At 41.8% G+C, this 20,495-nt stretch overlaps 1 protein-coding gene across 1 annotated transcript in view; it reads left to right on the forward strand.

Annotated features, from left to right (window-relative positions):
• SNX9 (sorting nexin 9) overlaps positions 1-19,899 on the forward strand; it is an 82,776-nt gene extending 62,877 nt beyond the window's left edge. The window contains exons 10-17 of the mRNA XM_011952757.1: positions 579-682; positions 1,900-2,003; positions 5,509-5,586; positions 10,951-11,027; positions 12,467-12,556; positions 13,996-14,110; positions 16,244-16,335; positions 18,159-19,899. Coding sequence (XP_011808147.1) covers positions 579-682; positions 1,900-2,003; positions 5,509-5,586; positions 10,951-11,027; positions 12,467-12,556; positions 13,996-14,110; positions 16,244-16,335; positions 18,159-18,206 — 708 coding nt within the window. The 3' untranslated portion in view covers positions 18,207-19,899. The remainder of the gene's footprint in view (positions 1-578; positions 683-1,899; positions 2,004-5,508; positions 5,587-10,950; positions 11,028-12,466; positions 12,557-13,995; positions 14,111-16,243; positions 16,336-18,158) is intronic.
• The last annotated feature ends 596 nt before the right edge of the window (positions 19,900-20,495 follow it).

The raw sequence follows: 20,495 nt of genomic DNA on the forward strand, positions 1-20,495 counted from the left end.
AGAACTTTGTGGGGACCGAGGTGGGCAGATTGCTTGAGCCCAGGAGTTCGGGACCAGCCTGGCTAATATGGTGAAACACCATCTCTACAAAAGATATAAAAATTAGCCAGGCATGGTGGCGTGCGCCATAAGTCCCAGCTACTTAGGGGGCTGAGGTGGGAGGATCATGTGAACCTGGAAGTTCAAGGCTACAGTGAGCTGAGATCACGCCACTGTACTCCAGCCTAGAAGGCAAAGTGAGACTGTCTCAAAAAATATATATGTGTGTGTGTGTGTGTATAGGGTGTTTCTTTTTGCTGTGTTTATGTAGGTAGCCATTGGAAAGGGAACATGACTGAATCGGTTCATTCTCAAAAGACTTGGTCCCTTTAGGTCCATTCTGTGGAATGACACTGTTCATGCCCTGAGATTGCATTTGGGGTATAAAGGTATTTGGTCCATGGTGAGGAGGGAGATAGAGTGGGAGCTGCTTCCTGAAAATTAGAAAGATAAAGGTGATCAATGAGCTGGTCCTGTTTGGGAATTTTGAAGACCAGTTTGTGCTCTCCACTTGAACCTTACAGCATTCTCATTTACAGGAATGGAAAACTGGAAAGAGGAAGGCTGAGAAAGATGAGCTGGCGGGAGTCATGATATTTTCCACCATGGAGCCAGAGGCACCTGACTTGGACTTAGTAGAAATGTGAGAGACGCTGCCAGGTTTTCTTTCTTCTCAATCTGCACCCTCCTTCTTTGGCCGTCAGGCCTCAGCCAGAGTAGCCGCAGCTGAAACTCAAATTGTCAGACTAGAGTTTTATGAAGTGAGCGGGATTTGTAGTCCAATGACAAGGGAAACATCATTTGTATGTAGAAGTACTGTCTTTATAACTGCAACATCAGATTAAAATCTTTCTTTTACCTTGAAGCCAGTGATTTCATAGTTGACATGGTGTTGAGTAGCTGTTTCCAATAGTGTGATGAAACCAGGCAGCACGGAGCCACCTAAAACCCACGCAATATTCAGACAGCAAACCTCTTTGAACATTGCCTTGAGGAAGCAGTCTCTAACCTGCTTTTTCTGTATATTTTTTTAATCTGTTGATTTTAATCATTTAGTTTTTAAAATACAAGGTCAGTTGAAACTTTGGAGTAGTTCCTTTTCTCTTAAGGACTTACAAGAAATTTGCATGGTTTTTAATTTTAAAAAGCTTTTTCATCGTAAAATTATTGTGTATGTGTTACCGAAAGTATAGACAAGAAACACACACACACATACACGTAACTCTTCAACCACCCAGAGAGAAAATCAGTGTTAATATGTTAGTGTTTAGTCTCCCAAATCCTCCTCTGTACATATGTAATTATAGGAAAGGTTGTTTAAACAAAAATGATCTCACACTAGACATTTTGTTTTATAATCTGCTTTTTTCATCTAACAGTATATTGTGATCTTTTTAGGCTGGTAAATACACTTTTGACATCCTTAGAAAGAACTGTATCTTTCAGATCACTTAGGTGATTGTGTATCCGGGTTATTGTCTGTATTTCACTGAGTACTTGGAATGAATGGCCAGTTAGCATTAGCAACCCCTATTATTCTTTTATAGATTTGATGGTCCCCCCAGTGATTGGAATTTTCCTAAATAAGATATTCAATAAATTATTTTATTTACTTTAGAATAATTTTAAAATTCACAAAGAATTGTAGAGGCAGAAAGGAAGCAAAGTTAAAATACAAATCACCGCTTTTTATGTAGTTCTTTAAATGTCTGCATCAAGCCTGTTTTTAAGGCTAACTTAGTGAAAGGGGAGTTGTTATCGTGCAAGGAAACAAGTGCCTGTGAGTACATTTGGCCTGAGTGTCCCCACAGCAGTGCTGTTCCTCCTGCTTATGTGACTGACAGCTGCGTTCGCCCACAGAGAGCAGAAGTGTGAGGCTGTGGGGAAGTTCACCAAGGCCATGGATGACGGCGTGAAGGAGCTGCTGACGGTGGGGCAGGAGCACTGGAAGCGCTGCACGGGGCGTAAGTCCACTCCCTACAGCGCACTGGGCTCGTAGTGGGTGATGCAGGCTCAGTTTTATGTCCCTTATCATAGAAGGGAACCTGCTGCCTCAAACAGAAGTGTATTTGGTGGATGGCAGTAATGTCCCTCCTATGATTCTGTTTAATCTCACTTCACCCGAATTAAACCACAGAAAACTGACTAACAAAGCCAGGTTAAGAAATCTCATAAGGAGCACCATGTTCACTTAATTAGTTCCAGTAATTTGGGGCTTTATAATCTTTGGAAAATTAATCATTTTTGCATGTTTTGAGAGTGCTTGTAGTTATTCTTAGTCTCATGATTTTGTTTTTTAATCTTCATCCATTTGGTAAGATGTTGTATATTTGACTAAAGCCATAGTGTTTAGAAAAACCAGTATAGTTAGTAGTAAAAATATATCAGAGCAGAAGCACTGCCGAGGGGAGAGTGTCACTGTCAGTCATGGCTTTCTGCCCACTCTGCTGTGTCCCTAAGAACTTCCTGCCTCCCTCCTTCTCTTTGGTTTGTAGGCTTTCATTCTGCTGAAGGTTTTTCCTGTATTCCCCAGAACTGTGCAGCTCTGTCGCCACACATGTGGCCCAGGATAGATAAACAGTCACGTATCCAGCTGTGGGGCTAATGCTGTGGGCTGCTGCCGTGTTACACCCACAGGCTCAGAGGCTGCAGAATGACTTGTCAGGCCGTGAAATGCTGGGATCTCACTGCTGTCCAATATGCAGATGTCTTTGACTCCCTTAGAGTCCTAGGACTTCTCTCCTTTATATCTGATCTGCTCTTATTGCTATGTCTTAACTTCTGGAGAAAAGGGCCTTCTAATCTATCACTAAGAATTTTCTGGCCTTCACCTCATAACACCATACAGGAATATTGGTATTCAGTTTTAAAAAAATAAAAATGTTTTATATTTTGAATTATGAGTAATATATACCTACTTTTATATTGGCCTTTGATGCTCAGCATAGGAAAGGGATCTGTTCTTGTAATGATTTTTTTAAAGGTGATATTTTTACACTAAAAAGGAAAACAATCAGAATTTGAAATCCAATAATAATTTTAAAGAACAGGAAACTAAATATGGAGTGACTCGTAGATGAATTAATAAGATAGCACAGCAAAGACAATGCCAGTATTACTATTCGATCCAGATCTGAAATCCAAAGCCTTACATCAGGAGTCAGTAAACCATGGTCTGAGCGCCAAATTTGGCTTGCCACGTATTTTGTAAATAAAGTTTTATTGGAACACACCCATGCCCGTTTATTTGTCTATTGTCTTTGGCTACACTTGTGTCATAATGGTAGAGTTGAGTAGTTTCAACAGAAACTTGTGGCTCCATAAAGCCTAAAACGTTTACTATCTGGCACTTTGCAGAGGAAGTTTGCCAGGCCCTGCCTTACCTCAACCATTAGCCAGCCAATGCTACCTCTACCTCTTCCTCTACTAGCGGCAATACCAGTACCAGTGGCGCTTTACCATCCACATATTATACCAACAAAAGAACTTGTAACATAGCAGCTGTTCATGCTTGAGGGGCAGACACCAGGAATAATAGTTGTTTCTTTCCCATAGCAAAGAAATATGATGCTATATCCTAAATATATAGAATTAGCCCTGAGAAAATAATGTATACAAATGCAGCATCTAGAAAACAAAACTTGTGTCAAGACTTTGGTCATAGAGGATGACTCATGAACAAAAGGCAAATTGACATTGTTCTCAAAAGCAGAGGTCCCCAGTCCCCAGGCCATGGGCTGGTACATGGACCATTACCGCACAGCAGGAGGCAAGTGAAGCTTCATCTCTATCTCCAGGCGCTCCCCATCACTCACATTACCGCCTGAGCTCCGCCTCCCGTCACATCAGTGGTGGCATTAGATTCTTATAGAAATTCGCACCCTATTGTGAGCCACGCATACACGGGATCTAGGTTGTGAGCCCTTATGAGAATCTAATGCCTGATGATCTGAGGTGGAACAGTTTCATCCCCAAACCATCCCCCCAACCCACTGTCTGTCCGTGGAAAAATTATCTTCCATGAAACCAGTCCCTGGTGCCAGAAAGGTTGGGGATCGCTGTTCTAAAGTATAAATGAAAGAATTCAGTTCTAAAGGCAGTGAATTAATTTTGACTGTAAACTCTTGCAAGACCATCATAACACATCGTTTAAATCTGTATGTTCTTTGAAAGCCATGTTTCCTGAGTGCAAATTTTACAATTGCATTTTTTAAGGATATCATAAAAATTTGGGATTTTGATATCTTTTAAAAAATTAAATGCCTTATGTCTAATGTCTGATGAACTCCATGTCCTGTGTAATTCACAAGGCTAAATGTAGAAAGTAGGGAATGCTGACCTCAGGCTGCTCTTTTGTGGGGTGGGGAAAGGGATTTGACTCAGGCATATCTCCTTCTCTTTCTCAAAATAGTTCTTTAAAATTCCTAATGTGTAGAAGGAAAACTCCAGCACACACTCTGCATGGTGAACCACATGCCAGGCACCTTTAGGTAGAGAGGCAAAACTGAGGTACCAGAGGGTGGACAGTTTATTAAAATTAACTGAGCTCATGTAATTTGGATTCATGTTTCCTGATAACTGCAGCTTATAGACCTTACCTCAAATGTCTCTGACCTAAATATTTTTTAAAGAAACATTAAAAGTTTTCTTTTTCTCCTTTAAAAACTGCAATGAGTCTTTAAATGCAAATAATGGTTTCTTTTGAAAGGTAAACAGATGCTCCATTTAAGGGGACTCCATACAAATGCAAAGAAAGTAGCCTAAGGTGCAGAGACTCTTAGTAAGTTCTCCAAAGTGATCCCAGAATCTTAGCACCTTAAAAAGAAACCTTAGGGGTCATTTAGTGAAATCATCTCTTCATACAGATGAGAAAACTCAGACCCCTCTTCCCTGGTCATGCGACCTCTGACTGTTGTGTTTTCCTCCATACCTTGTTGCTTTCGGTCTTTGGTGGTCATGGTTTGCAAATGGTCATTTATGCACCCGTAACAGAGTGGGAAAGTCTGCGTATTTGGAATCACAAGTCCACATCCAGCATTTATTAGCCATGTGACCTTGGGCAAGTCAGTTATCTGAGTCTTACTTTCCTAATCCTCTTCATGGTGAGGATGGTGTCTCTGCATCTGGTAGAGGGGCTAACGTGATGATTGAGCGCAGTGTCGCTAGAAGTACTTTGTAAGCTAGAAATCATCTAAAGGAGCTTCCATCTCACTTACCTCTCATTTGGTGAATGATAAAGTAGGAGTGATTGTCAGTAATGGTAGCATCCACCATTAATTGAACAGTCAATTAAAAATAATTGAAAGAAATCAGTTGAAAAAATCACTTTTGAAACAATGTTTTATGAAGGAATATAGACTATTTTGAATCACTTCCAACGTTACGATAAAGTAATCACTTTCAGGAAATAGTTTAATCCCATTTCAGTTTGCTCAGAAGACTAATCGTTTATTCCTTTTTCTCTTTCAGCATTGCCCAAGGAATATCAGAAGATAGGAAAGGCCTTGCAGAGTTTGGCCACAGTGTTCAGTTCTAGCGGCTATCAAGGTGCGTCTTTCTTCATTCATCCAATGGGCCTTTAGAGCTTTATCCAGACCTGTTGCCTGCAGACGCTAACTCCCTCCTCAGTGAAGCACCCTGGTTGTTGATGTGTAAATTGGCTAGGCTGCTGCACTAAGGACTTTTGCACCCTCATCCTAGGACTTTTGAGAAAAGCCAAAGGTTGTTATAATTTGTATTTTCTTGCTAGCTTGTTTACCTTTTTTTGCTCTCAGGTGTAGCATTTTTGTTTCAAGGCCATCAGTTTCATTTCTCTGCCAAGTCTTCCTGTTAACAGAGGCCAGATTTGGCTGGGCACAGTGGCTCACACCTATAATTCCAACACTTTGGGAGGCTGAGGCGGGCAAATCACTTGAGTACAGGAGTTTGAGACCAGGTTGGACAACATGGTGAGACCCCCATCTCTACAAAAAAATCAAAAATTAGCTGGGTATGGTGGTGCATACAGGTAGTTCCAGCTATTTGGGAGGCTGAGGTGGGAGGATCACTTAAGCCCGGGAGGCAGAGGTTGCACTGAGCCGTGATCTTACCAGTGCACTCCAGCCTGGGTGACAGAGCAAGACCCTGTCTCAAAAAAACAAAAGCCACATTTCATCAAGGCCATTTCAAGGAAAAATGTTTAACCAAGTAGTAAGTGTGTGTTGCCTGTTTTCTCCTTAACTGTTTCAGCTTACCCTATAAATATGTATCTTACCCATGGAATTTAGAGTTCATGGTTTACATTGGCAGCACTTAATGAGAACAAGTTAGCTCTTTTTATTAAAAGGAAAAAGAGCCCAGGCAACATAAGGAGACCCCATCTCTACAAAGAAATAATAAAAATTAGCCAGGCATGGTGTCACACACCTGTAGTCTCAGCTGTTCTGGAGGCTGAAGCAGGAGGATCGCTTGAGCCCAGGAGGTTGAGGCTATGGTGTGTCATGATCACAACACTGCACTCCAATATGAGCAGCAGAGTGAGACCCCATCTCAATAAAAAAAAAAAGAAAAAAAGAATAAAAATGAAAAGGCATTTGTCAGCTAGGTGGCACCTGTTAAATCTGTTATCTCCTGTCACTTACAGAAGTGATAGAATTGGTACAGGTGTTGGTCCTGATACTCAGGGCAGACAGTGCTTTGAATGTCAGTTTCTGAATATTTTAATAATAAACTAATAAGAAATTAGTTTCTCACCAAAATGTAAGATTTATGGCTCCCACCTGGGAATAGTTCTCATTGCCCTGGCCTTATCATGTCTTACAGTTGACACTTTTAGACCAGAAGCGGTCTTTGAGGTCTAGACTAGCAACTCAAGGCCAGGACAGAGAAGCATCTTGGCCCAGGTAACAAGTGGGTGGTGCAAGAGCTGAGATGAGAGCCACACCCATTGCTTAGGGAGGAGGCAGATGCCTTGGAGCCCTTTTAGCATGGTGGCTCTGCGATGTCTCAACAGGGTGAGAGCATTTCTCCTAGAGATGCTGGAATTTTGGCCAGTTGGTCCTGATGCTTTCTTACGTGTAGAACTCAGCTGCAATCTGCCTTCCTTGAACCTCACCTTACATCCCTCTTACTGTTCTTCAGCCTAGCCCACAGCTTCCCACTGTCACCTCTTAGGCCACAGAAGTCCCTGTGGGAGAACCAGCTCTGCATTTGAGGTTCCTCCAGCTTCCTGTGCCTCGTGCTAGCCCACATGCCCCCGGGAAGCCCATCACCTAGCAGGGCAGAGTGCACCCTTTTCTGAATTTAGTTGATTTGAATTTCTTCGTTTTCATGGTGCTTCAGTGACTTGAGAGAAAGGCATGACTTTTTTAGTTGATTTGGTATTTCTGTAATACGGCAAGAGCAGTAGTTTCCTGCGGTGTCCATATCCTAATTGAAAATAGAAGCCCCACAATTACCCCTTTAGTAACTTCAGAATTTGTTGCTGGGATCCCCAGTAATTTGGAGTCACGTAGAAACCTTAGAAACGATGTTGAACTGAATCATACATTTTGTTGTTGTTGTTGCAGAGAGAGGTTTCCTGCAACCTGGAAAACCTGCTAGACAAATTCTAAAAGAGCTATAACACTGAATCATAGAATTTTAAAATAGCAATTCACTTCTTTTCCTGGGAAGTCCTAGAAGAGACAAAGATACCACTAACTATTCATGAAATATGTTGTTATTAATAGAGGATACAGGTAATTGAACCAAAAGTCTTGAAAAGAGGGGGAAAAGAAGACAGTTGGAGCCGGGCGTGGTGGCTCAAGCCTGTAATCCCAGCACTTTGGGAGGCCGAGACGGGCAAATCACCAGGTCAGGAGATCGAGACCATCCTGGGTAATACGGTGAAACCCCGTCTCTACTAAAAATACAAAAAACTAGCCGGGCGAGGTGGCGGGCGCCTGTAGTCCCAGCTACTGGGGAGGCTAAGGCAGGAGAATGGCGTGAACCTGAGAGGCGGAGCTTGCAGTGAGCTGAGATCGGGCCACTGCACTCCAGCCCAGGCGACAGAGCGAGACTCTGTCTCAAAAAAAAAAAAGAAGACAGTTGGTAGTCTGGGACATGGTTTCTAAAAAGTTCTTCAATTACTTTGTGCTGTAAATCTTTTCATATATTACTCATCCTCATAAAAATACCGTAGAATTCACCTACCTTCAAAGTGATCAGATTCTTTCCAGGGTTGTATAGTCTGTGTAATTTTAGCCTGAAGCAGCATAGAAGTAAGGAAATGTAATGATATGGAGCAAGGTGGAGTAGAAAAGGATGCAGGTGGCAGCAGGGGTGAGGCAGCACAGCAGCAGGGGCAGCCTGGGGAGAGGGTGGGCCGCAGAGTGTGAACCTGAGACACTGTGCCCGACTCCACAGGCTCATCCATGGGTTCCCCACTGGGAGCTGCCTCGTGATCCTTTAACATTTTCTGGACTGGAATTATCAATACATAGTTAAATATTCATATTGCAGATAGCACTTTTTCAGGTATTAAAAATACTCAATGTATGTTTTATGTTGAATATCATTCTACTTAAGATACTATTTTAAGGAAGCATTCAAGTTCCTGTTGACTGGCTTTTCTCCCATCGCAAAGGACAGTGGTCAGCAGTGTTGAGTACTGTGTCTCATCACATCCACTTGCTCAGATGTGTTGGTGTCTTTGAGCAGTGCTATACTATGCGATCTTGCAATAACGTAAATGAGTTTGAATCCTAGGAATATTCTGATTATAGTAGAAATAACTTCCAGTGCTCCTTTAACAGTTCATGTACTAACTTGAAATAATATAGACTGTTAGCATGGCCCCTGCACAAAACCGTGAAACATTGCATATTGTTATGGATGATCATATGGAAATATAAGTGATAAAAATTCTTAAATGATTATGGGGGAGGAGAGAGACTTGGAAGGTAAACTTCTGATTATATCTTGTTTTGTAGAGTTGACTTTGGAATAATGTGAATGCTTTACATAATTATTAGAAAACAAATTTAAATCAAATGGAAAAAAATTCCTAATCAAAAGCAAAATAAAACAAATGACTTGATACATCAAGATGAAGGCATAGCACACAGAGGAATTATTTCAAAGCACCTTAAAATGGCATTTTATATGCCCCCAGGAGCAGATGCCTCGAGGTCAGAAAGACTATAAAAATGTTACTTATTTTCACTAAACATGTAGTCAATATCATGTTGGTATTGTTATTCTAAAACTTCTAAAACTGTTTTCATATTGTAGGATAAATCAAATATGTAATTATGTTACTATTGTTAGCAATTAAGATTTTTAAAATAAGTTTTAAAATAAATGAAGAAAACCCCTAAAGTCATAAATTTGCTTTGGAAACATCAGTGTGAGCTCGTTATGTGTTTTCCCTCTTAAAAAATAAAAATAAAAATAAAAAATATATATATGCACAATTTGCCTTTCTGTTAAAGCCCTAGAAACAATTACCCAATCCAGTAGCAAGAAGCGTTCCCTGGCACCAGTGATAAGGTCCACGTCCTACCGCAGTGAACCAGGATTCCTATCAAAAGACTTAAATCCCAATTGGAAGAGCCTACCACTGGCCAAAGAAAAGAAAATTTGAGCATTAGTGAAAATGATAATTAATGTGGAATGAAGCATATCAAATATTTTTAAATCCAGAATTATAAAGATGCTTTTTAAGAAATTAATCTCAGTTACTTTTAGAGAATGGTAGGGGATTAACTCATTATTTTGAAAACTGTAAAGAGAAAAAAGAATTAAGCACTTAACCTGCTTTTCCTATTCAGACTCTACTTCTGGGTAACCAGAATATTACTGATAAAGGAAAGTTGATCCTTATGGAAATATTTCAGCTAATAAAGAAGGAATGGTAGAAATAGAATAACACCATTTTGCAAACTCATACTAAAATAAAAGATCCTTGGCCGGGAGCGGTGGCTCACGCCTGTAATCCCAGCACTTCGGGAAGCCAAGGCAGGTGGATCACCTGAGGTCAGGAGTTGGAGACAAGCCTGGCCAACACAGTGAAACCTCATCTCTACTGAAAACACAAAAAATTAGCCGGGCATGGTGGCAGGTGCCTGTAGTCCCAGCTACTCAGGAGGCTGAGGCAGGAGAATGGTGTGAACCAGGGAGGCGGAGCTTGCAGTTAGCTGAGATCGTGCCACTGCACTCCAGCCTGGGCAACAGAGCAAGACTCTGTCTCAAAAAAGAATAATAATAAAATAAAAGATCCAGACAATGGTCATTCTAGATAACGATCATTTTCTAACATTCTAAGAGTAGAAATAACTGGAACTGGTGGCATGTGACTCTGATCAGGCCTCTAGGTCTAATAGCTAGTGTAAAGAGAATACAGGGACAGAGGACTGTGTGAAATATCACCAGAGATGCAGCCAGCAGCATCCAGAATGCAGGCACCAAGGCACACAACAAGTTCAACACCCCACGAAAAGAAACGTGCAGGGAAAAAAGGGGCCGAGGAAGAAGAATCCACGGAGTTAAGAAACGCATCAGTTCTGTGCTGTGTGGACCTTTACATCCTGATTCAAGCAGCCAACTCGCCCTGAGAGACCTCATTATAGCAGAGTGACAGTCTCGTCTTAGGTGTCATAATGGTACTGCCTCATGTTTTAGAGTCCTCATCTGTTAGGCAGGATTTATGGATGAGATATTGATATCTGGTGAAAGCAGGTCGGGGTGTAGATGAACAGAGGCTGGCGAGAGCTGCCAGTGGTGGGGAAGGCAGACGGTGGGTGATGGGCATTCATTCTGTTCCCACTAGTTTTGAAAATGTTTGCAAGTTTCTATAATAAAATTTACCAATAAAATCAATAATAAAATTTTTAACAAGTGAAATGAAAATATGTATAACTTATAACCACTGATAAAATTGGTCATTTTCAGGTGAAACAGATCTCAATGATGCAATAACAGAAGCAGGAAAGACTTATGAAGAAATTGCCAGTCTCGTGGCAGAACAGGTACTAACATAATCACACAATTCCAATTATGATTTGATGCTATCTAGTCCACATATTTAATTTAAAACGTGTCTTAAGACAAACTTCCCAAATAAATACCCTCTTCTTTTCTGTTTCTGTGTATTTTTGTTAGTTGTATTTAATCATTTAAATACAATTTCTTAGATTAAGAAATTGTCTTAGATTAAGACAAAGTGGATGGATAAATTTGTCATCAAGAAATCTAAATAGGCCAGGCACAGTGGCTCACAGCTGTAATCTGGCACTTTGGGAGGCCAAGGCGGGTGAATTTCTTGAGTCCAGGAGTTCGAGACCAGCCTGGGCAACACAGTGAACCCCAAAAAAATTAGCCGGGTGTAGTGGTGTATGCCTGTAGTCCCAGCTACTCAGGAGGCTGAGGTAGGAAGATCGCTTGAACCCAGGAAGTCGAGGCTGCAGTGAGCCGTGATCATACCACTGCACTTTAGCCCAGGTGACAAAGTGAGACCCTATCTCGGAAGAAAAGAAATCTAAATGAATGTGCCCCAATATTGATGCCTCTGATCTGTTCTTAGCCATCAGGGGATTCTAATGAACAGGAAAGAACGCTGGCTCAGATCTCTATGGACCATTGCTTAGCCTCTCTGAGCCATGGTTTCCTCATCTGTTAATCTGCAGTGGTAGTGCCTACCCTGTATGGTTCTCAAGATTAAACAGCTCATTAAAAAAAAGCACCAGCTACAGTCCCCAGGACAGGGCAGGTCCGTGTCATAGCTACATAGCTTTTATTGGAATCTTTAGTACCCCAATTTCAGGGTTTTTTTTTTTTTAGGTAACAGATAATAAGTTCCCTTAAGAAGAATCTAAGTTATTTTCTAATCCCTTAATTAAAAAAAATTTTTTTTCGGATGACTTAAAGCTATGTTTATGGATGCACACATGTATACACACACTAATGTGGTTATGGGCTACTTTGCTAATACTTCTAAAAATGTATTCATTTTAGAGATGTGAGTAACATAGCTATTAAAATTACAATTCAGAAAAATGGAAAAATTTTAAATTGCCACTTAAAATTATTACTGAGTGTTTTAATAACATTTTTATAATCTCTGCTCATATTTAGAAGTTAAACTACAGAAACTCATTTGTTTGTATGTAAACATACAGCATTAGCTGAACTTTCTTCCTTCATGGTAGTATATTTTGGGGCACAACAAAATAATTTTACAAACCAACTTAAAAATTACATGATGTTTTGTCATTTTCTTTACAACATAAGAGTCAAAGAAAGGCAGTCTTGGGAGCTACTTTCTTTTAGAAAAAGTGATCTGAATGCTTAACACTCAGTAATTTAGTGTAGCACATGCAGGATTTACAGTCTTTGCATATAATGGTTCTCTTTTCCTTGATTTTCTGAATTTCTCTGCTAGTAACAATCAGCTTGTATCTTGTTATAGCCAAAGAAAGATCTCCATTTCCTGATGGAATGTAATCACGAGTATAAAGGTTTTCTTGGCTGCTTCCCTGACATCATTGGCACTCACAAGGTAACCTGATTGTAGACATTTATAGAAGACAACAGCAGGTGAAGCAGGCAGACATGCACAGTAATATTGGTTTTATATGTTTATCTTTATTATTAAAAAAGAAACTGTAATTCCCGTTAGAAAGGTTTTGTAACTGAATTTTAAAATTGGTTTGGGGTGTTCTCACATAATGAATTCTGGTTTTCTCTCCCTTTTTAAAAAGTCTGTACATCACCTCAGGCATGAGTTGTGAGTATTTTATGTCAACCATAGTAGTCTTGTATATTGTGATGTACTTGGATTTGTTAGGAAAATCTCTGCAAACGGCTGGTCTGTGATCTTAACAGTGCTGGCATGTGGCCATTTTAGCATTCTGCTTTGTAACTTAAATATCATGAAGGGGTACCATAGGTAAATTAGGTTTGTACAACTTCAGATAACTTAATATAAATCTCAGAACAATTAGCTTATTGTCAAAATGTATGCCAGCAGCATCAGAGTTGTAGGCCTAGAGCCTAATTAATGCAAGAGTATAGAGTTGTTCTTTCCAGACAGTCCTAAATAACGAGCAGCATGATGATACTGGAGTGGGAAATGTTTGGCAGCCTTTCCAGCCACTTCCATCTAAGTCTTTAAATGGATTCAGCACCTCTTAAAAAAATCAAAGGAAAGCCCTGGACTTACAATCAGAACACTTAGGCACTAGCTTATAAAATATTCTGTTGTGTAAAAGAAGAGAGAGGGCCGGGCGCGGTGGCTCAAGCCTATAATCCCAGCACTTTGGGAGGCCGAGACAGGTGGATCACGAGGTCAGGAGATCGAGACCATCCTGGCTAACACGATGAAACCCCATCTCTACTAAAAACTACAAAAAACTAGCCGGGCGAGGTGGCGGGCGCCTGTAGTCCCAGCTACTTGGGAGGCTGAGGCAGGAGAATGGAGTGAACCCGGGAGGTGGAGCTTGCAGTGAGCTGAGATCCGGCCACTGCACTCCAGCCTGGGCGACAGAGCGAGACTCCGTCTCACAAAAAATAAAAAATAATAAATAAATAAAAAAATAAAATAAAAGAAGAGAGAGAAAGTGCCTGTGTGCACACACTACCCTGTACCTAGGCACATGACTTTCAAAACCTGCTAATGCCTGATTTCCATTATGTGCTACTCTTCAAATGGCACTGGCTTCTGAATATTACAGAGATGGTGTGCTGTTTGCTTTTCTCTCTTGTTGTAGCATAAAACTGTTCATTTTAGCTTAGTGACATTTTTCAAGAATAGCAGCCTTTTTGCTTCCAAGGGACTTGAAGGAAGTTAAATTTAGATGCTTTCCTCTCTTCTTGTTTTGTGGAGGTATTTCCTGTTCAGTAGTAAATCAGTTATAGAATATATTAGCATTGTTATGTTTTAAACTAATGACTAATCATTTCAGCTTTATTCATACTGTTGTATTTTGTATTTCACAGGGAGCAATAGAAAAAGTGAAAGAAAGTGACAAACTCGTTGCAACAAGTAAAATCACCCCACAAGACAAACAGAACATGGTGAAGAGAGTCAGCACCATGTCTTACGCGTTGCAAGGTAAGATTCAAAGGTCCTTATGAGGTGCTGGTGGAGGTTTTTTTTTTCCCCCAGCAAAGTTTTCCTTGCTAGAGAGAAATCCAGATGTGAGCATCTGATAAGTAATTGAGACGCTTGTAAGCCCCTTGTTTGGGCTCCCAGTACTGATGAAAATCTGTAATATTTATTTCATTTTTCACCTGTCCACCTTATCTAGCTGTGAATGACAGCTTGATTAAAACTGCACATTTTATTATTTCTGAGAGACATTGAAGATTCCTTTTGCAATCTGTGATATCATAATGCTCTATTAAATGCCAGAGCTCAGCTTTTAGCAGTCTGTAACCTGCGTGCCTTGGGATCATGGAATGTGAAGGGGTTTGGGTGTGTCATTTTAGGCACAGTTTTTTTGTGTTTAAAAAAAAAGACATGAATTTGTATAGGTTTGAGTGTTTTTGAGCAGATGAGAGCAGCAGGTGGATTTTTCCTGTTGGCGGATGGGTGGATGGCATTTGCATGGCAGAGAATGGAGAGCGTGTTCTGTTAGGAACAAAAGCCACAAAATCGTGGTGCTAGATTGTGTCATGGGCGTGAAAGAGTAAAACATACTTAGAGGTTACTGGGAAATAAATTTTGATTGTGAAAGAACTTGAAAACTCTAGACTTGATGTGGGCATTAAGAAGCCATTAAAAGGGAGTAAAAAAAAAAAAATCAGTCTTCAAGGGAGAAGGATTTGCTGGTTATGGAGAGGAGATTGGAAAATGCGGACACCGTCCAAGAGCCCAACCAGAAGACCATCACTGTTGTAGTCTGAGCTTTGAGGACCTAAAGATGTGGTACTGGGGAGAAGAGAAGGAAACAAATTTGCAGGCTTTTCCAAGGAACAGCTTTCAAGACTGGGACATTCATGGGAGAAAGAGATGGACGAGGGAGTGTCCAGAGCCAAGGCCACTACAGCAAAAATGAGGAAACCTGATTGAAGTTTTGGGTTTTGAAGGGTTTGAAATGGGAAATTTGGTTTTGAACTTGTGTTTGAGGGTATCCAAATTGATAAACACAAAGCTTTGTACAACTTCAAATAACTGAATGTAAAATGTAGAACAGTGTGTGTCATGGTAATCTGTGCAGCCGCTGGCTTTCTCAGCCTGGAGGGTTTGGGAGAAGGCGGAGTAGGAGGCATCCAACGGAGACAGTGAGGCCTTCTGATGATGAAGACTCCTCCAAAGTTGGGGGTAGGGGCAGAGGGGCACAGAGAGATAAGGAATCCAGGTATTCAGTGAAGATGAAGAAAGTTTTCCCTCAGCATCCAGTCCTTCTGCCCTCTGAGAGGCTGGGTTCTGACAGCGTGGCTGGTGCTCATGAACAGCAAAGCTCCCCGTACTGAGGAAGGGCCTCCCACTGTCCCACACGCTGCCCGGCCTTTCACCAGAAACCTGCTGAAGCAATTGCTGCGCAGGAGGGAGCGGGGCAGGGCCCCCAGGTGCCTTGCTAGGTCCAATGCAGACGCACTGGAAGCTGTGAACTGCAGTCATCTGTAGCAAGTATGACCAAGTAGTTTCTCTTTGATCAGTTCTGTTAGAGTAATAGTCCACATTTGGGTGATTTATCTGTATTGGATTTTATAGTTTTGAATATGCAAGTCAGTGTAAGTCATTCGTGTACTGGAAAGTAATGTTTGTTATTAACTGTTTTGTTTTGTTTGAGGCAGAGTCTCCCTCTGTCGGCCAGGCTGGAGTGCAGTAGTGCAATCTCGGCTCACTGCAACCTCCATCTCCCGAGTTCAAGCAATTCTCCTGCCTTGGCCTCCCGAGTAGCTGGGATTACAGGCACCTGTCTCCACGCCCGTCTGATTTTTCTATTTTTAGTAGAGTTGGGGTTTTGCCATGCTGGCCAGGCTGGTCTTGAACTCCTGACCTCAGGTGATCTACCCACCTCGCCTCCCACAGTACTGGGATTGCAGATGTGAGCCACTGCGCCCAGCTCAACTTGTTTTTCTAATCTCTTAGTAAAGTGGTTTGCCAAGAACTGACACTGTACTGCAGCCAACCAGATTAGGTCCGGTTGATGATTAATTGTAACTGAGCAGAGAAACCAGATGTTGTCATTTGAAAACTTGGAGGGAAAACTGATTGATGTTTTGGTTTTGGTTGTAGCTGAGATGAATCACTTTCACAGTAATCGGATCTATGATTACAACAGTGTCATCCGCCTGTACCTGGAGCAGCAAGTGCAGTTTTACGAAACGGTGAGTGGGCGTCCGCATGCCTTTCGCATGTGCTTGAGGAGAGGGTTCCTGGTAAACCAGTTTGACCATGTTAAGTTAATCTGTTTGTTTTCTTTAATCCTAAGTAAGAAACCAAAGGAGCCTAAATTTTGGACAGGATTTTTTTAATCTCCTAATTCTATCTGCCCTTTGCTTTTTGGGTAACACTGGGTTAAAAAAAGGTTTTCTTCTGAAGCAGGGTCTTGGATGCTAGTTGCAAGGCCCCAAGACGTTCCTTATTGTGCGGCTCCTTCCCGCGTGTCACAGCCTCTCTGTGCCTCTGTGCACCAGGAACGGTTCTGAATGAGATGAGGTCACCCAGCCGTCCCTGGGGCTCCGCTGGCAGCTGGAACAGGAGCCTGGCACCACGCAGGAAACCAAATGCAGCCTTTGCTTTTCATGAATGAGGTTTTCACAGTGCGCCATGGAAATCGCAGAGAAAGAAAACACAAAAAAGTGAGACCTGGAACGGTTCTATTCACAAAACAATAACGAAAACTTAAATTTTTCTTACCTCTGCCTAGTAATTTTGTTGTTTACCAGAAAACAAAGATCTAGTAGCATGTCCACCTCAGGCACCTGCAGGTAAGTTCTGTAATGTAGAATCCAGCTTCCGCTGGCGGCCTTGCTGCCTACCCAGCTCTCCTCTGGCCATGGGATCTAAGCCATGTTCATGGGTAGTGGTTTGCAAGCCCTCTGCTCACAGCTGTACTGGTGGCATCTGCAAACTGGACACTGCTGAAAACACCTGTCTCCAGCAGCCAGTTCTTAAAGGAGAACTGTGCTTGATATGTGCCTAATGCATATTTGTGAATTGTGTCTTGTACAGTTGGTTTGGGAGACTAACTTATGGGAGGAACTCACCTAAACCCTGTCCTCCCTTACAGGACATGGGTTCTGTGCTCTTTAAATGCACACTTTTCCCATCAGTTGGTGCCATTGTGGATTTGCCTTTCATTGTATGTTAGAATATAACAGATTACATTTGTCTGTGTGAGAAAATAATGCAAGGGAAACTCTCCGAATTTTGATAACGTTGATTTATTGATTTTCAAGTCCAAGTATGATATAGTTATTTATACATTGTAATTCAGAATAGAAAACCGTGTATTTCATCCCCGTCTTTGCATAAACCTAAGTAGCTGATACAACATTGTCAGGTTTTCAATCTAAGTTTTATGGCACAGCAACCCTTAAGTTATTAAAATTTGCGTGTGTGTTCGTGGAGCAGACATACATTGAGTGTTTCTTATATACCAAGCCCTCACTCTGGATGTTTAGCATCCAGGGATGGATAAGACAGCTGCGCCTTAAGGAGCAGGAGGCCCTGGCGCGTAGACGACTCCAGTGCCTCCTTAGCTTCACAGGCAGGCTCGTGCTGTCTGCACACCCAGCAGTGACAGAGCAGGGTGTGGCCAGGGCGACACAACCTTCAGGGGATTCTGGAAGCTCATACTCCTCCAGGAAAGGAGGGGGCTCTAGGCAAGCATGAAGGCCTGAGACCCCAGCTCATCTGAGGAAAAGCAGGTCGTCTGGAAGCGCCGCTAGGGCAGAGGCAGGGAGCACGTGCAGACACCCCCCGGCGGGAAGGGACCACCAGGGCCAGCTCGGGCCTCAGTGCTGCCAGTGCCATTCAGGGTTAAGGTCTCTCCAGCAGCAACGCGGGGCAGGGCTGGTGCCAAAAAGACCAGTTAAAGAATTGGAATTTGTGTCATGTTTAACTTGTTGGCGTTGTGAATAAAGAATACTGTGAGGTCGTAATGGGAGTGATATCTCAACGTTATTTTGTTTTGCTTTCTTGTCAGATTGCAGAAAAGCTGAGGCAGGCCCTCAGCCGTTTTCCGGTGATGTAGGACAGGACGGGCCTTGAAGAGAATGCTGAGCGCTTTCTCCTGACTTGGGGCAATGCAATTCAAAACTTTTTTTCCCCTATTATTCAGAAAAAAAAAGAAAACCAAAAAGAAACAGTTGCAAAAAACTGCATTTATTTTATTAGCCTCCCTAAACACATCAGTTATTTAGGGATGGTCTTTTGTTCATTTCCGCATCCATTATTTAAACCAGTGGAAATCATCTCTATTTTTGGAAAGTACTTAAAAGTTACCAGAATTTTCAATGGAGAATGAGGGGTTTCTCCCCGCTGATATTTTACACAGAGTCATAATTTATATGTCTTATAAATTATATGTCTTATATAATTTATAAGTCTCCCACAATCTTCCAGTTCTTACCTGGTGTCAGATAATTAATTACTAATTACTTTCTTAAAAATAAGAACTATACCAGAATAAAAAATATCTATGTTTGTATATTTTTATAACTCTTTTCAGTCCTCTGGGGTTCCTATCATTGAGGGAAGTCTTTATGCCTTTCACTGCCACAGTTACGGCTCAAGTGCTTACACTTCAGGATGGAGGATGCCGGGGGCCCCCGGGGCTGCCAGCACCATCATGGTGTGTGGCAGGTGGGCCATCCCATGTCCCTCCAGGGGGACCCCACAGCCTGGCAGATGAGCAGATACCCCTGGCCACCCGTGTCCTCAGCGTCATTTCTGATGTGTTGCTCTTATGTGAGGACCAGTGCTTTCTCTCTTTGCACTTTCTTCCTAATCATGGTTAAGGCAGGTTTTATGCCATAAAGAACACATTAGAAGAATTGAGGGACTTTTTAGAGAGTTTTGTGGCTTTGGTCTAACGGGTGAGTGGCTGTGCTCAGGAGGGCCTGGGGGGAGGAGGGCACCACACCCAGCACCCCGGAGCCTCTCGTCCCTTCTTATTCTTTGACTGCTCTTCCAACGTGATGAGAAGGGCTGTTGCAGGGATGGCACACTGCTTGATTTGGATGGCGGGTTCATGGCCAGTTGGTGTAATCAGCAAAGAGAAAAAGCACAGTTTAGCACCCCTGCCCTCCCCATTAGATGGAAAAGTGTAGGGACTGAGAAGGGTTGCAGCCTGAACAGCGTACAGAATCCTGAGGACTTTGAGATTGGAAAGAAAGAACAGACCAGTGCCCTTCCTGACTACATCCGAAACTTCACACAGGATGTTTCTGAGCACCAGCACTTCAGTTAATGGCATAAAGCAAAACAGGACCTTGGCACACCTACAGCTCTAACTCAACACTGGCAGCCACTGTCTCACTTCTGCGGAGGAGCGCTTCCGTCTCCCACAGGTGCCTTACTGCGTTCCCTCCCACTGCTTTCATTTTTCTGACCTAATAATTATGGGAAATGGAAAGTCTGGGCCAGCGTAAATAAAATGACACCAAAAATAAGTAGATGAGGAAATCAAATGAATATGAGAACATCTTGTTCTTTAATATCACGGGTTTTTGTTAATGTTTCATAAGTAATTCTCCCCACTTGATTTTTCTTCTATAAAATCCCATAAAACAATGTTTATGCTATAGCCATTTAATATATGTACAAATTGTAAAGAATATGTATAAATGTTTTACACGAATGTAAGAGCATGTAGAAGCCAACATACAAATAAATTGTTTAAAAAAAACTGTACAGTAAATTCTCAAAGCACTTTTTTCAAAACACTTTTTGGCCTTTGTGTGTGATTTTTATTGTTGTTTTTAAGTGCTTTTTATTCCAGCTGCTGAAAATGGTCCAGGTAATGAATTCTTCCCCAAATCCTACTTCTTTCTGACATGAATTCATCATTTCAGTTCCATAGGTCAGTGTTGCAGTCCGGGAAGCATATCATAAACACCTGGGAGTCGCAAGAAGCAGACACTCACCCTGTGTCCGCCTCCTAGATATTCGGATTTAACTGGTGTGAGGCAGCGGCCAGGAAAGTGAAAAAGGGATGGGGGAAATGGAGATGGCACGGGCTCCTCAGAGCATGGTCACCGACTGTGAGCCAGGAACAGCAGAGGGAATGTGAAAGAAAATAAGAGAATCCACGGGATTTGATACCTGGAAGATTCTCCTTCAAGTGGCAACATAGTGTATATATCCTCAGGGGTCACACGCACCATGTGGTTCTCAGATACATTGATGTTTTGATTTTTCATTATTTGTATCAACCTGTAGACATCACAGAAGAGCCATAGTCGTACAATCACGTAACTTTTACAAATATAGTGGGAAAAATGTCAGGATTTGGAGAGGAGAGATGAAGGCATGGTGGAAG

The sequence above is a fragment of the Colobus angolensis genome, unplaced genomic scaffold (assembly GCF_000951035.1).
Source record: "Colobus angolensis palliatus isolate OR3802 unplaced genomic scaffold, Cang.pa_1.0 Scaffold35, whole genome shotgun sequence".
Lineage (NCBI taxonomy): Eukaryota > Metazoa > Chordata > Mammalia > Primates > Cercopithecidae > Colobus > Colobus angolensis.